We start from the raw sequence: 16,507 nt of genomic DNA, 5'->3' as shown, positions 1-16,507 counted from the left end.
TATATATACTGTTATTCTATACAAATTTCGAGATTTCATGTATTTATATTGTACTCTTTATTCTTTATTCTTTGTATACGCTGTATTAATTATTACAATTGTCTTTCTACACAAGCTTTCTTAATTCGTTGTCCGTTTATATCGTAACAGTGCGAGGGAAAGAAACAGGATCGTTAGATTAATCGAAATTGCGCTGTCCGTCACATAGCATGAAACCCGAGCCTCCTGAGAAACAGACGTACTAAGCGCAGGGATCTGTGGCCATCCGTCGACAGTCCTGAACGCGGCCTTGCCGGCTAATGATAGTCGTGCTAATGACGAGTCTGCACACGCATGTATGCACGTACCGCGTGACTATTTCGCCTAGCAACTCTAGGACTAGACGCAAGATGCGTCGCGACGGTGTGTTTTGCCCCACCGTGCCGCCAGCTGTGAATAATAAGTGCATGCGTTGGGATGCGTATGCAAATTACGTTCCTGAGCCGACGATATTTTAGATAGGTTCTTTCGATAATCTCTAAATCGATTTCTGCTTTCTTAAACAATAATTTTCAAATGTAGGGAGTTGATTTAGATAAAATTATTCGTAGACGATCGTCTTCCCACAATTTTGACCAATAATTTCAAATGCAATCTCCTACGTTTCTATAATGACGTTGTCTTTCTCTATATATTTTACTAATTGAATATTGCGTCTATATATTTATGCTTGTGCACTCATTAAATTTAACTCAAATTGTTATTTATCGCCATTCACATGAAGATTATCTTGAGAGATTATTGAACATTACCATATCGATTCATTATGCATACCTCGTTCAAAGAAACATACGTTCAGTGACATAGGAACTTTCAAACGATAAGAAGCGACCGAAAAACAATTCTTTATTTTTTTCTTTCTTTACCAAGAAAAAAATGTACTAAATTTTAGTATTTGTTTGAATAATACTAGTTAAATATTTCCTAAATATATATATACATTTATTTTTTACACAAAAACCATTAATTTAACTTTTTCAAGTAAATATTTATTGATTAAATTATTATTAATTTTTATTTATTAAATTATTAATAAATATTTATTTATTAATTTATTAATATTTATTTATCGTAAATAAAGTTAATGCTTATTAAGTTAGTGTTGTCTTTATTCAAATAAATATTTATTTATTAAAATTTAATATATTTTTTTTCAGTACATTTTGTTTATATGCAATATTGTTTATATGCAAACACCGTCTATAATTATGGAAAATTAATTTGATAAGGCAATCTTCATCTCTAAATAGTCTGTTGTATATTTACATCAACTTTCTACACGGAACTTCTATTTTGATACTAATGCTTCGTATTTTAATATGTACTTACATTTGTATAAATATCTTTTTCTTTATATATACCATTGACAGATTAGCTAACAGATAATAATTAACAATGAGGATAATTTTTATTATTTATTCCCAGCCGACAGGACCGTTAATAAATGATTTTACATTCAGATTAGCTCAGCTATTGCTTGCTAATCTATCTATATATGAAAGCTAAATATGTTTTAGAAGAATTATTATTATTGCTTACAATGAATAGCAATGGCTGCGTGTTTAGCAAAAAAAGCAACTTTGCAACTGTAAGATTATTTAATACGATTAATTTATTTAGATCCAGTGAGGAACTAACGATAAAAGATATTAAAAAATTTTACAACAATTGTAAAGCTACGCTTTTTGATGAACACAGTTATTAACACTAGAATTATCAAGGTCATTACTGAATGTTTCAATTTTTGAAATCAATATTTCTCTTGTAAAAGACAGGATTCTGAATTTTGACTTTTCAATAATTATATTTTTTTTACTAATGAAATATTTGATTTTTTATCATTTTTTTAATTTTCAGTAATTTATTTTGATTTTTTTCAGTGATCAATAAGAAACGTTAGTACTTATAGTGTTAAACTATTATCATTTGTCTTTTTATACTTGATATTTGTCATTAATATTTATCATTCTTTTACACTCTTTTAAAAAAATAGGCCTACCAAAGGCCGAACATATCCCATCATCGATACAATGATAATTAAGTAACTTATACTAGCGCGATGAAAGTGGTTTATCACGAGACTAATAAAACGTCGCCATCATGTCGAACGCTAATTAAACATTTACACTTGTGCTTCGACAAGTGTCTGACTAGCGTATAGAGGAGGGTTCGAAAACCAATATAATTTCAGTTCAAACTTCGACGTTATACATAGTGTCTCAGAAGGAAAGATTAATATTTTAAGAGGTGATAGTATCGATTATTTTAAGCAAAAGTATTCATGTAAACGTATATCCTATTCCGGTTTTCGAAACAGAATATGCAAAATTAATATTAAGAAAAAGATACGTATCTTTTTATAATTTAATCAAGTGACATACTTTTTGAAGTTTATAATAAATTTTCGAAAATTCCACTGTTCCACATTATCTCAGAAACCGTTCAGAATAGGATCCATTTATATGAAATTATATTTTTACTTAAAATAATAGATATCATTTCCTCGCAGAATATTGATCTTTTCTCCTGGGACACCCCCTATATAAAGCGAAGAATATGGTAGTAAACAAGACTTCTGGTCTGCAGCATCGAAAATTCAACTAACTAGTTCGAATCACTGGTAACTAAAGTTATTTGTCGACGAAAACATCATTCGTCTACTTGTCGATCTAATAGCAATCCCTTCGTTTTCCCTCAAAGAAATGTATTGAAAGAGAGACGGATAGAGAGGCGCGGAAAGAGACAGAAAGAGAGACAGGCCGTCGTCGTTTCGCCGCGAAACCGAAAATACTCATGTCGGCCGGTATGTTGAAACCTGGCATAAGTTCTGGCAGGTTGCCAGAAAAGCGGTACTCGCTTGGAGGCCACGCCAGGCCACAAGCGATCGGTCTCGACAGAACTAAATTTCTAACCAAAGGTAGAAGAGGATCGTTTTGGAAAAAATCGTAGCTCGCTCGAATATAAGAGAATCGAAGAGACAATTTTGCTGCACAATCTAAATTTTTGCTGAATACCTAAAAATAATTTTATTGGACCATGAAAATAATTATGCTGAGACTAAAAAAGTGATAACACTGAAATTAAAAAATGATGAATAAAAAATTTTGACATTTTAACAACCTGAGTTTGAGTTTCCAATAAAATTATCTTAATTGTGCAATAAAATTATTTTTCAGATTTGTATCCAGCAAAATTTAAATCTTTCAACAAAATCATTTTTTCCGTGTAATAGGAATATTAATTAATTTTACTAATGTTTTATCTTTATAGTTAAAAGTAGATGATTTAATGCAACAAATATCTCGCTATAATTTCTTATCATTTACCTAAAATTCACATCTTAAACGCGCGCAGCGTGCATATTTACCTGAAACGTAGGAACATTAAGACTTATCTAAATTAATACTCCCGTTGAAACTGGAACACTTTACATTTCATCGTTGATAAGTTTATTATTCCATGTATCTATAATTTTCTGGCGACATAAGCTAAATCATAAGAAAGAATTGAAAAGAAAAGGCTTGTTATTTGCTATAATTGAGAAATTCTTGTTGAGAATTTCAACAATTTCTACAATTACAATATATTTTACAATTAATCAACCTATCAGAAAATAACTTTTTTCATAGTCTTCTATATTTGTCACCATTAGAAAAATTTTCGGATGAGTACCTCGACGAGACTCGAGCGATACGTGCTAACGAGCGAAATCGCACAGTGCTAAACGCTTGTCAAGTATCACGCAGATAGTCGCGAGGGACTTTGAAGTTAGAGATGCATAAGACTCGACAAATAATCTCTCCAATTGATTTACGGGTAATAATAGTGAAACATAAGAAATAATTTTGGGAATAATTGTTTGACTGTTATGCGACATCATTGCCGCTGCTATCTTGATAAAAAATTAATGGATTTAGAAGAATGGAAATTATTCTGCAAAGCTGAATATTGTTTGAACGGCAAAGAGTAGCGCTGGCGAGTGATTGTTTTATCTAATGTATAATAAAACAAAAACAATTCATTATTACACGCAATGTGCTTTAAGTCTAAAGCATTAAATTAATTTTGTTATAATAAAATAAATAGAATAACGAAAAGTGTAAGAATTCCTCCAGCTAATTACAATCGCGAAGAGAAATACTGGAGATAAGTATTTCGATAAAATGAATTTCTGTCTACTTGTTTTAATTCAGCAGATTAAATTTTTTTACGAGAGATAATCCTAGAAATTGTTGACAGGAAACGAAGTAATTAACCTTTACCTTGATCTCCGTACGTTCGAACGATTTAAATGGCATCGAAAATCGACTGTCGGCAAATGGCAGATGTTAGAGCCAACTTGGAACTAGCCAGCATCTGGTGCACCATATAAAGTTGGCACTATTATAACTATTATGCATTACTCGAAAAACGATTGCGGAAGTACATGCGTCGCGAGCCAATTATTTCTTGTTCTATCATATTAATAAAACCGAAAATGATCTCGCATGACACGCCGACCAGTTTTGTCAAAGCGGGGCTTTTTGTACCTAAAAAAGAATAGATAGATACTTCTCGTCAAAATTTCGCCAAAAATCGTTATCAAATAATGAAAATTTTTAATAGATTATTAAAAAAATTTTTGTGGAAAATATAAACAAAAATTTTATCATATATAGGAATAATAATAACTATAAAGAAGCGAAGCGAAAATTAATTGACATAATCGTCATAAAACATAAATTAAATATTATAATAGATAGCGTGGAGACTATTTTCTCAGCTTAGAGTCGCAGAGAAATATAACTCGACCATGGAGAGGCATGTTCAAGTTGCCGGTACTCTTTTCTGGTCTTCCAGCCTATCCATCAAATGGATTGACGTGTGTACGGTCCTGGCACACCAAAAATAATCGTTCAACATATTGTGAAAGAGCACGAACTGCCGTAGAGGAACGGGTCGTAATACCGGTGCTAAACCTTCGACGCTGTTCATCTGCCGATAATTTATACCAAAAGCGAAAGATACACTCAAATACACAAAGTCTTTAGCACTCGATATCATTATCGAACCATAAACCATAATTTTACTTTCATAATATATTGTAAAACGATCTCATATATTCGCGTGGAACATTTGTACATCCTACCTAAAACATGTTATTATCGCGTGATAACGATTCAATGACCTTGACCATATCTTTCAAATTATTATACAATTCTGTCCAGTAAATACTAACTGACAAACAACTCTAACCAAACAAACGCGAAATCTTAAAATCGACTTAAAACATCTTAAGGATATTTTAAAAACATTTTTGCAAAAATCATCTAAAGATGTCTTAATTAAGGCATCTTATGTACATGCTCTGATTTTTAGACTTTGTTATTCTTTGCTCATAACATCAATTATAATTTCAAATTCAACAATGTAAATGTAATACAAATGTAATATAACACATATTGTGAGAGTTACGTTTTTGACTATGAAATTATAACATTGATTTTGTTATGTTATTTGATGCTTATTGGAGCCTAAATGGTTTATTAAAATCTCTTACCTCTGACTTTAATAAAAATCAAAATCAACGATATTAAATATTTTTTATCTTTTAGATTAATGATGAGGGTTCGAAAAAGTGACGCTGCAAAGTGGATGAAAAATAAAGACTATTTTTTCAATTGCTAATGATTGATAGCCTCAAAAATGAAATATAGATGAAGTTTTCATTTTATTATATATACAGCGGTAACACACACATTGAATATGATTTTTCTGATCACATCACAGAAAGAAGACACGCTATAAATATAATCTAAGATAGCTAAGATAAAAGAAGTTGCGATAATAAAATCTGTATCCTTTTTTTTCTATAGGCGTATATTATTGAAAATGCTTTTTTATAATTACTTTATCTTCTGGCACGAAACAAAAATTATAAATAGCATTAGCGTAATAATAGCTCAAGAATGACTCTAAGCAACACAATAATAGCAAGCTATATTCATTTGCTTTATGTCTGTTTTATTGATATATGCGTGATTCTGTAGTCCGTCTTACGACGAAACGAGGAGGATAGAGTACGAGGAGCGACATAAGTATATCGATCGTAGGAAAGTGAATGAAAAATGAAACGGCGCTTCGCACGCGACTTATCGGCGTCTACTTGCCGGCTTATATTTCTCGTCACCGAGTCGGGTCACTAACGATGACGTCTGCGACAGTAACCATAAGTGACATCGATCACTTACAAGCGTATAGGATCGAAGCAAACAGTATGTCGATCTTTTATTCGAGCCAAAAAGCAGATAAAAATGACCACTCTTTTATCCTTTCGATTACATCTTATAAACAATTGCGCATGTATTTTAAAATAAAAATATTCTTATCATTACTTTTAGTATATATAGATTAATGGGACTATGGGACAAAATTTAACTGTTTTTTCCATACGAATGTAACCATTTCCGACGTATTTTTGCATACTGAATACGAATCTTCTGGCAAAAGTTGATTATCTCGTGACAATTTTGAGCAAAATGACATTAAAAAGGCAAAGAATGATCATTTTAAAGATTTTCAAGACATTGTAGCACCAACAATTAATCTTTTTACTTAATTTCATAAATGCCACATGAAAGCATCAGTTTGTAGCTTTAAAATGCATTTTGATTCGTTTCGATGTGATTTTTTGTTTCCGAAATATAGCAATTTGAAAATAATTTTTTCATATAACATATATTATTCAATAAACTTTGACCTTTCTTTTTACCATGAATATGAATAATCGACATACTTTTACGTATTAAATATGAATTTCTTGATAAAAAATGACTCACATCACAAGAAAAATGATATTGAAGGAGGTTACCTCTTTTTTTTATCTCTTTGACATTATTTTTTTATCAACTTTCATCAACAGATTCATGTTCATGCAAAAATACTAAATACATCAAAAATGATTATTATTTACATTCAGTATAATTAATTGAAATCATACAGTATAATTAATTAAACAAACATTACTAACGTACGAGGTTTAGAAACAGGATCTTGAAATAAATGATAAATTCGACCTCAATTAATTTTAATTAACTACGGTGATTCTTAATTGAATGTGTTTAGAGATTAAGAAATGTTTACATTATGCAGTGAGTTTACATTTTACAGAGAGAAAAGAGCCAGGCAAAATTATCAATAGAAAAAACAAACAACGAGGTGAAGATACGGTAGAACCTGTGGGAACAATCAAAAGATAGAGAAACGGAGGTATGCCATTATACGGCGTAATTGGCCGAATTGGAAAGTCTGGTGCCTTCCCCGACTCTTTGCCCTTCTACTATTACTCTCGTTTATATCCCTCATATTGATCGGCATAAATACGAGGTGCAGTTTGCCGCGTCCCTTCGGGAGGTCTCGGCGCGTCTTGTGCACGTCTCCGTATAATGTAATATCGCCCAGTAGACCAGTAGCTTAATCCTAAACTACGAGCATTGGGTTCTGTTACACTCCTACTGAATTCACACTCATTTATATCAATTCAAATTTTTCTGACTGTTGGCCGCGTTTAGAAGCCCAACTTTCTGCGTATGATCATCCCAAGGCGCAAAGTGACATCAAATGACGCTTTTCGTCAATACGACGTCAATAAATGTCATCTTGCTACTTGAAGTATACAATCATATTAATTTGTATAATTACCAATTTTTGTTTTCGTGGCGTATTAGGTATATAATCCACTCTAAGAAAACTCTGATAATAGCTATTAAACGTTGAGGGAAATAATTTGAATCAAATATTCAGTTAATATAATCAAGAATAATTTTACCTTTCTATATAAATATGTAAGAATTATTAAACATAATATAACCAATCATTTGGTATATAATTGAGGGGATAGGCGGAAAGGCACAATTCTATTGGGTTGTCCGGAAAGTTCGTGCCGATGTTGAAAGAAAATTGAAACGCAGAAAATTTAAATTTTAGTATGCATTTATTAAATTATATAAGTTAATCGGTACGAATTTTCCGGACAACCCAATACTTAAGCTCTTTTTATTGCTTTTTTATGTAATTTTGATCGTAATAGAGAAGTATTGTAACATGTAACTTCTTAAAGACATTACATAAATTCATTTGATATTGTACCCATTTATGTATAATAAAAGGTAGCAAGTTATTTTAATTTTTATTAATATTAAGATTTTGTAATTAGACCTTTATTCCCCTCAATTACTTAATATTTAGAATTAATATTATTTTTGGTTTTACATTAACCGAACCGAGTTATTACCTGATTCCTTTTTCAATGCAGGCAAAGGTTTGAAAACATACCAACTTTTACGTAGAAATGACATCAAAATGACGACAAATAACGTCATTTTTTTCCTGGACTTTTTAAAAATTAATATTTTGAAGATTACTTACTCAAAAATCCACGCACAACAATGTATTTTTAAACATAATTTTTCAGATCCAATAATAGATCTAAAAAATTATAATTAGATCTAAATGAAAAACAATATTATGGATATTTGAATAAATAATTTCAAAAGTGTCAATTTTTAAAAAAGTTTCTAAACTTTTGGTTTGGAGTGTAGATATATGACCGATTTTTTTATTATTTTTGTATAGTATATTTTGCACATATAGGCAGGTGTGAAAGTAATAAACGATACGTGGCCTAGAGTTTCTTATATATATGTGAAAAAGAAATAATAATATAATGTATTAAAAATACTAAAAAAAAATCATTGCATTTTCACGTGACATGTACGACAATCGCTGTCACAATACAAGTCGTAAGAGCTTAACGCTGCGATGTCGTAATACCGAAAATAAATAGAATCGCGCTGCCGTGGCTACAACCGCGTGTGGATGAAAGGATTTATTCTTACGACGTTGCAGTATCAAAAAGTAACGCGAAGCGTTGCTTTACTGTCGTGATATATCATACGTGTTTGCAACAACATAGTATCTTTTATCGCGAGAAGATATCGCGACGACATTTTTCCCCCCAAACTTGAATGCGTGGCAGCGCGAACAGAGTGCCAATTGAATTCGAGGCCGAATTATTCTAGAGGCAGTTTATTTTTGCGCCGAAAGTTTTGCGTGGAGAATAATGTGAATGAGAATACATAAAAGATAAGATAAATCAATCATCGATCTGTCTAACAAGCACTGCTTATAAAAAGAAAAGTGATTAAGATTCTCCTGTTCACTCACCATTATAATACCTCAAATTGTATAATTTTAGAAGCGAGAGAAAACATGCAATAAAAATTGCAATTTCAAATTATATTTGAATAGAAATATTTTTCAATAAAAAAAAATAATATTTGCAATCGACAGAACGAATTTATAAAATATATCGAAAACCATCTCCTTGTTTCGAAGAAAAGTTGAATCATAAATTTCTATACATCTGACAGTTTGCCATAGCTGTGAACATAGCTTATTTCGTTTGATTATGCATAATAATTCATTTTCAGAGAAATATATGTACAGTTATTTATTAACGAAATAAAAGGAGAGTCCTCGGTATATTTTATGAGCCGCTTCTATTCGTAAACGTAATAAGTATAGACTGTACGTTCCTTGTTTTTAGCATCTGTCCGAAAGAATTGAGTATCTCTCTTCAATTCATTGCTTTAAGAAAGATAAAGAAAGAAAAAGAGAGGGCTAATTCAAGCTATTTTATTCTTTCTAAACAATAAATAGTGACGACTTCATAGGACTGCGCAGTCTATATCTTATCAATTGTAAGTGCCGTTTTATTGATATATATTTTCATATTAATTATTATGCAAGAATTTTTATTGTACATTCGCTTCTGACGTCACAATCTAGTAGTGGTGAGCGAACAGAAGCCTTATAAAAACAGAATTATTTTATTTATTCATTTTGATCTCCGGAATGAGATTCGAATCCACTTCCAAGTAACCGTATTTTGTGTAATCGAGAAAGCGATTCGATTTTGTTATCTAACTGATGGAAAGGTGCAATATCTATATAATTAGCCGAAGCAAAAAAAATTCAAGCGATTGACGTATCTCCCTCGCACGCACGCATTCACGTTTTCGTACTAATTACTTAATCTGCATTGCATTAATAATCCGATTCAGTGAGGTAGTAAATTAGGGACAGTTTCCTGAGTCAACATAACGAGTTACTTCCCATTCGACTATGTAACTAGCATCGTTCATAACGAAACAAATTGCGCATTGCAAAAATTACATCATCCGATTGTAACTTACATCAAACGCTGCAAACGTTTCCTGGAAAACGCGATTCATAATTAGTCGGAAAAAATAGACAGATTAAGAGTAATTGATTTCGCTTTGCGGTATAACTTCACAAAATGAATTCTTATACCAGAGTTTCATAATTCACTTATTTTTTCATAAAGCGTGAATTCTCTGCGCTTCGGTTTATTGACATACGACTTGTTGATGCTTTTTTTCTTTATAAAAGAAACAGAGAAGGAGATACTTATTACTATACAGCATAATTATCGAATGAGAAAATGAATAAAAAGTGCAATGTTAATCGTGATGTAATGAATAAATTGATTACGATTGTAATTGATTTCGTATCATTGGATAACTTTTTTTTAGAATAATGTTTTAGTCTATTTTTAGATTTGTTGATCTGCGTACAATGGAAAAATATTATATCTAAGATTAAATATTAAAAATAAAAAAATTAAAGATTAGCAACAATTAAAAATAAAATATAAGATATATACCGGGTGTTCACAAAAAAGCATTCAATATTGTTTGGTAGACAGTACACACTATATTAAATAAAAAAAACTTTCGTTAGTTAGTTTTTAAATAAACTATTTAAAAACTGCGTTTTGAATATTCTCATTCATGTTCCATATAAACTTTAATGAAAAACTTCAACAGTAAGATATCAATCGATAATTATGATTGGATGGATATTATGGAAGATCACCTTATATTGAACTTGTATTCCTTCCAAATAGACTACTTATCTCAATTTCTTTCTTTTCATATCATATGCAACAAGTAGAAGAGGTAATAAGAATCAGTTATGATATTAACATACAAAATTGTTTATATCTCAGAAAGATTGATCTTTCGATCTATGTTCACTAAAGCTTTTTTATTCAGCATGGTACATATGTATGTCACATATGTAAATGCTGAATGAATTTTTTTAACACCCTGTATAAAAGACAGCACTTGGAGATAAAGTGTAATGCTGATAATATTGTATATCATAATTCCAGTAACATTTTTCGTTAGTATTAGCAGAGATCTATATTCTACAATATTTTAAAAACAGAGATCTGATTGAAATTTTTTCAATTTTGGTATAAAAATTTTTAGTATAAAAAATATAGAATTCTTTTTTATTTTTATAAGGAATTGGAGAATTATGAAAAATACTGCTATCATTATTCTTTCATATTAGTAAAATAATGACAGTTTTAATAGCATTTTTCTCATAGTTCTACAGTTCTTTAGAAAAATAAAAAAGAATTCTGAATTTTTTTATACTAAATACTAAATAATCAAAATTAAAAACAGTGTAGCCGCGGAACTCTGTTTAAAAATAATGGTAGAAAAATATATTATACATAATCGAATTTCTCATCTCTGAAATCAAAAATAAAAAATGTTTGATTCATTTTTCCTCTTTCCTAATTGATCTTTCTTTTTGTTACATCATTTTATTCCTTAAGCTATTGAATTAAAAAACAATCTTTTTAATAATCTCTTAAATTACTTTTACAGCATAAAGTAATATCACAATGCAGGAATGCTTAACAAAGTGAAAACGAAGGAATGGAAGGGAAAAAATTCAAAACGTTTCGATTCAGTTCCTAATTCCAAACACAAGGGATTCATAACTTTGCAAGACGAATTCCCATTCGATCACTTTTAATTCAACAATCTCGATTTCTTTCGTACCTACTCTTGTGGAACAGACTATAAGAACTGCTATCATATGGCTTCCTCGGCCTTCTCAGCCACACGTCGTGCAAGATTAGTCGCTTCATGCTCGCTCTACCGAGCGGAGCGGAATCAAGCGTGTAGGTTGGGTCTGCTTCGGGGCGAGGTAAGGCTGACAATATCACGTGGTGCGCCACGGGGTCTTAAACGAGGTTAATCGGCAGACCGACAGCGTCGGCGCAATGACGATCGCACGAACACATGCTCGTTGTCCTCCATGACTTCACTCTTTCTCCATCCTTCTGTCTATCCCACACTCTCTCTCTCTCTCTCTATCTCTCTTCCTCCCTCTCCGCCCGTTTCGCGTTCTCGCCCTTTGCACTTTGGCCCGCCTTGGCAGTCGCGCGGCCCGATAATAGGAAAAAGCGTGAGTCTCCTATAGCACGCTGCGCATGGAGATATGCGAGCGCGCTGTCGAACTCGAAATTCAAATGCGATCGCATCGAAATATATTCGAATTCACGACGGACGTGCTGCGCATACCGTGCGCTCGCGTGATCGCCGCCAGTCCGCGCTGTGGTAGCCGGCGTGTTTGCGCGAATTTTGAAACGAGAATTGATCCTCCCCCTTTTCATTCTTTAATTTTTTATTTTTTTCCAAAATGTATTATAAGTATTGGATACGGACCACGAAAAAAATCACGCGCTGCGCAACCAGGGAACGACGACGAGAATCTTTCGGAGAAACAACACGCGCGCTTCCTCCGAGATGAAAAACCGCGGGACAGATTCCGTCAAGTGACGAACGTCGCGGAACGCTCGAGGACAGGTGGAAAGAGCGAGGAGAGGAAGCGACGCGGAACCCGAGCTGTCCGAGTAGAGTCCGCTTCGGAGAATGCATGTAGGATCGGAGCGCGAGAGCGTGGAGAGCCGTGCGTTTCGCATGCCAAATCAACGTCGTACGATCGCGCGTGTAAATGCGGACTCTCAGAATTACTCGCGCACAATCGGCGCGAACCGGTGAGCAACACTTACCGATCAGCGGGAATATGCTGGGCTGGTCGAGCAGCGACTTGAGACTGTTTTCGACGAGGGTGGGAGAGGAGCGGTCCTTGTCACTCATTTCACGCACTGCGCCACGAAGCCTACAAGTGCACACCTCGGGCCTGCCGCAGCGCACACGCGGAGACACACTCGATGGCACACACCGCGCACGAGTAGTGTAGATAGGATTGTAGAGAGAAGGCACGGCACGGAACGGAACGGAGCGGACCGCGGGGCGGATCAGCGCGGCGCGACGCGACGCGGTGCGACACGGAGCGGAGCGGAGCGAAGCGGAAAGGCAGACGCGAAGGAACGAATCCGATGATGTTGTACTGTGTGACGAGAAAGAACTAGAGAGAGAGGAAGAATCCGGACCGCAGAAGGATATATGTACACGCGCGGTGGTCTCTCCTCGAGTATATATTATATTTCCTTGACGACGGCGACGGCGACGGCGACGGCGACGGCACACGCTTCCGCAGCTTGCAATTGCAGTCGTCGCGTGCTTCGTACGTATGTTACGTACGGTTATTGTGCGCGCTTCGTCGTGCGACGGGACGGGGGTCCACGGATCGAAAATTACGACGATATTGTCGGAGAGACCGGTCTTGCGTGCCGCGGAGGAGAGGCGCTTCGCCCGTTCACCGCTTGCCGAACCTCTCACCACGTCGTCACGTCGCTCCCTCGCACTATCTCAATCAGCCTGAAACGCCTGTACAGCCGGAGCGCGCGGACTCGTTCTCCCTATACCCGCTCTCTTTCTCTCTCTCTCTCTCTCTCTCTCTCTCTCTCTCTCTCTCTCTCTCTCTTTCTGTCTCTAAGCGCGTTAAAATAAACGCGGAGCGCTGGCCCCGTGCTGGCGGTGCTCTTGAAAATCAATCTAAAAGTGGCTCGCCTCGTGGCGCGATCTCCTGGCCGACTGGTGGACCGAGTGCCGTTTCAAGCCTGCCGACGCCTGCCGCACTGATAACGAGCACCCAAGCTCTCATGCCTTGCCTACCTCAGCGTTATCAAATACTTGCGCGCGCAATCGCACACCCGCTCTCTCGCCGCGCGATCCCGCATTAGCGCGATCCGCAGCGCGACGCATCGCGCCAGAACGTCCGACAACGATCGCTACCGAAAGTACCGAGTTCTGCTGTTCGATCGCTCGATGACTTTTCACGCAATAATTTGTAAAGTAATTGACGCGATCAGATCTTGCTACGGCGAAAAGACTCGATAGGAACGAAGGATAGCGCCGTAATCGGAAGAACGGAGGCATTGTATGTTATATATATATAATAAGTATACGTACGTGTAGATGTATCCCAAAATACGCTATTAAGTTGACTTTACGATGAGTTCCGATAAAAGGATCGAAAATCTTCACGAATGTATTAGAATCCGGAATGTTAGGATCATCTGATCTGGATTTCAATCAGAAACGATTCTTCAAAACAGCGCATGAAATTCCATAGTCTTGGCTCGTCGAGTAATCGGACATATTGTCATGCGCATAATGTGCTTCTTCCATAAATTTCTGTTGATGAATGTATTATGAATATAAATATTATTATTTAAAATCGTTTTATAATTCTTCTTTCAACAATATCGTTAATAGATAAGAAATTGGACGGTCAAATAGAGTTTTTACAAAATACTCGAAAGTTGATATTAAAAGTAACAACATTTATTATATGTTATATATATTATGATTTCAATAATAAATATGCATGTAATATATACAACACTGGTATCCATAACAGTTAAATTATTAAGTGCGAAATTGTAACAAAAATGTTATCAATTGATATTTGATCTTTTTGATGTCGATTGAGTAATTTCTTATTTCCAACGCCAGTGCTTCCACCTATTTAGCAAATATTTGATAATCAGCTTTTAACTTATAAATGAACATTATACTAATCTAAATAAATAGATAAATAGATAAATAAAGAACTCTGAAATTGATCTATCAAAGTTGATGACTCAAACTGTCATTTGGATAAACTCAGTTTAATTCTTTTACGTCTAGTTATATGTATATAAGATATCGATCCCTAGAATCTCGGTTATTTGGAAGAAAAACTTTCCCTAAGTGTGAACTATTTCAGTGTAAAAGTTATCAGTACACATAAGTGGAAGATTCTTAGCACATTAACTCATATTTAATTTATAGAAATTTGTAGATAAGATAATTGGAGCTCCTATCGAATGATAAATGCCGTCAAATACAGCAATGTATATCTGGCTGCTGCCAGCAACTTTCTGTCCTCCTAATAGATGGCTATAGCATCTGCTTTATCGCGTAAAGAAAATAATATTTTGTTTGTACGAAATTCGAAACGTTCCAAATATTCTCGTGCCAAAAAGTAAAATGATATAATATATGATAATCCACAGAGACAACTGACCTGCAAAATTTCATTTGGGCTATAATTAACGATCCTACAAACCCAAACTCAGCACACTATGTATGTAGCGCGCCCCTCAGCTCAGGGTAGAAGGTAGGATGAAAGTCATTTTACGTGAAAAGTTATATTTCTTGAATTCGTCCACCTTATACCTTTCTTTTTGTCTGAAGTTATCTGACTCTTCATGTAAAGCAGAGAAATAATTAACTTTGACTGTTAATAACTTTTTAACGAATAACGAACGATGACTAAAACCTGTTGGAGGTGACGACCTGTCAGGGTCATAACCTTGACAATATATGTCAAAGTCAAGATCATTAGGGCTGGATACCCTAATCAGGGAGGATTTTTACCGAAATTGCTATTCATGTGATAAAAGAAGAAAAGATTTGATAAAAATCCTTTCCAAAAAAAAATCCTAAATATGCTTGTAATCAATTTTAATGCTTTCAAAATTCATTAAATAATTATAAAAGTATGTTTTTATCTTTATTGTGTATATTTATTTATTTACATTTACAAATGTAAATAAATAACAGACAATGGATTAATGGGAATTGGCGCTGTAGTAATTGCGCTATTATTTCATAAATCCAATATCACAAATATACGCGCGCGCGCGCGCGCGCGCGCGCGTGTGTGTGTGTGTGTGTGTGTGTGTGTGTGTGTGTGTGTGTATGGTACATAGCATTTTAGCTAATATTTTAGCCATCTTCAGTATCGAATTAATAAAAAGACGACGATACAAATTAAATCATCTAATTGCCTAACTGATATGGGACTACATATGAGAGAGTGGTGGATCTCCTTACGATTTATAAATATTAATTATAAATATTTATAAATATATTCTTACACCGCGAACCTGGACTGTTAGTCCCCGCTCCTTTTACTCTTGAAACAAGTGTAATGAACATTCTATATAATAGGCCTGTTCTTTTTAGCTGAACTTCTTGCACGATTCATCCTTTCTCTTTTTCTCTGTCGAGAAGAAAGAAAGAAAAAAGAAATAAAGATGAACTGTGCAAGAACTTTAACTAAAAAGAATTCACCTCATATTAAGCTTCGCCTTTTGCCCAAAACGCGGAAAATTCAAATATCAGTATCAGAAAATAAGTAGATTCGT

The 16,507-nt window shown here is 34.2% G+C and overlaps 1 protein-coding gene across 1 annotated transcript in view; it reads right to left on the bottom strand.

Moving 5' to 3' along the window:
* Window positions 1-13,757, bottom strand: part of LOC108694479 (thyrotroph embryonic factor) — an 86,978-nt gene extending 73,221 nt beyond the window's left edge. The window contains exon 1 of the mRNA XM_018204017.1: window positions 12,977-13,757. Coding sequence (XP_018059506.1) covers window positions 12,977-13,064 — 88 coding nt within the window. The 5' untranslated portion in view covers window positions 13,065-13,757. The remainder of the gene's footprint in view (window positions 1-12,976) is intronic.
* Window positions 13,758-16,507: the final 2,750 nt, after the last annotated feature.

This window comes from Atta colombica, unplaced genomic scaffold (assembly GCF_001594045.1).
Source record: "Atta colombica isolate Treedump-2 unplaced genomic scaffold, Acol1.0 scaffold12, whole genome shotgun sequence".
NCBI classification, from domain to species: Eukaryota; Metazoa; Arthropoda; class Insecta; order Hymenoptera; family Formicidae; genus Atta; species Atta colombica.
This window is presented reverse-complemented; position numbering and strand designations above follow the sequence as displayed.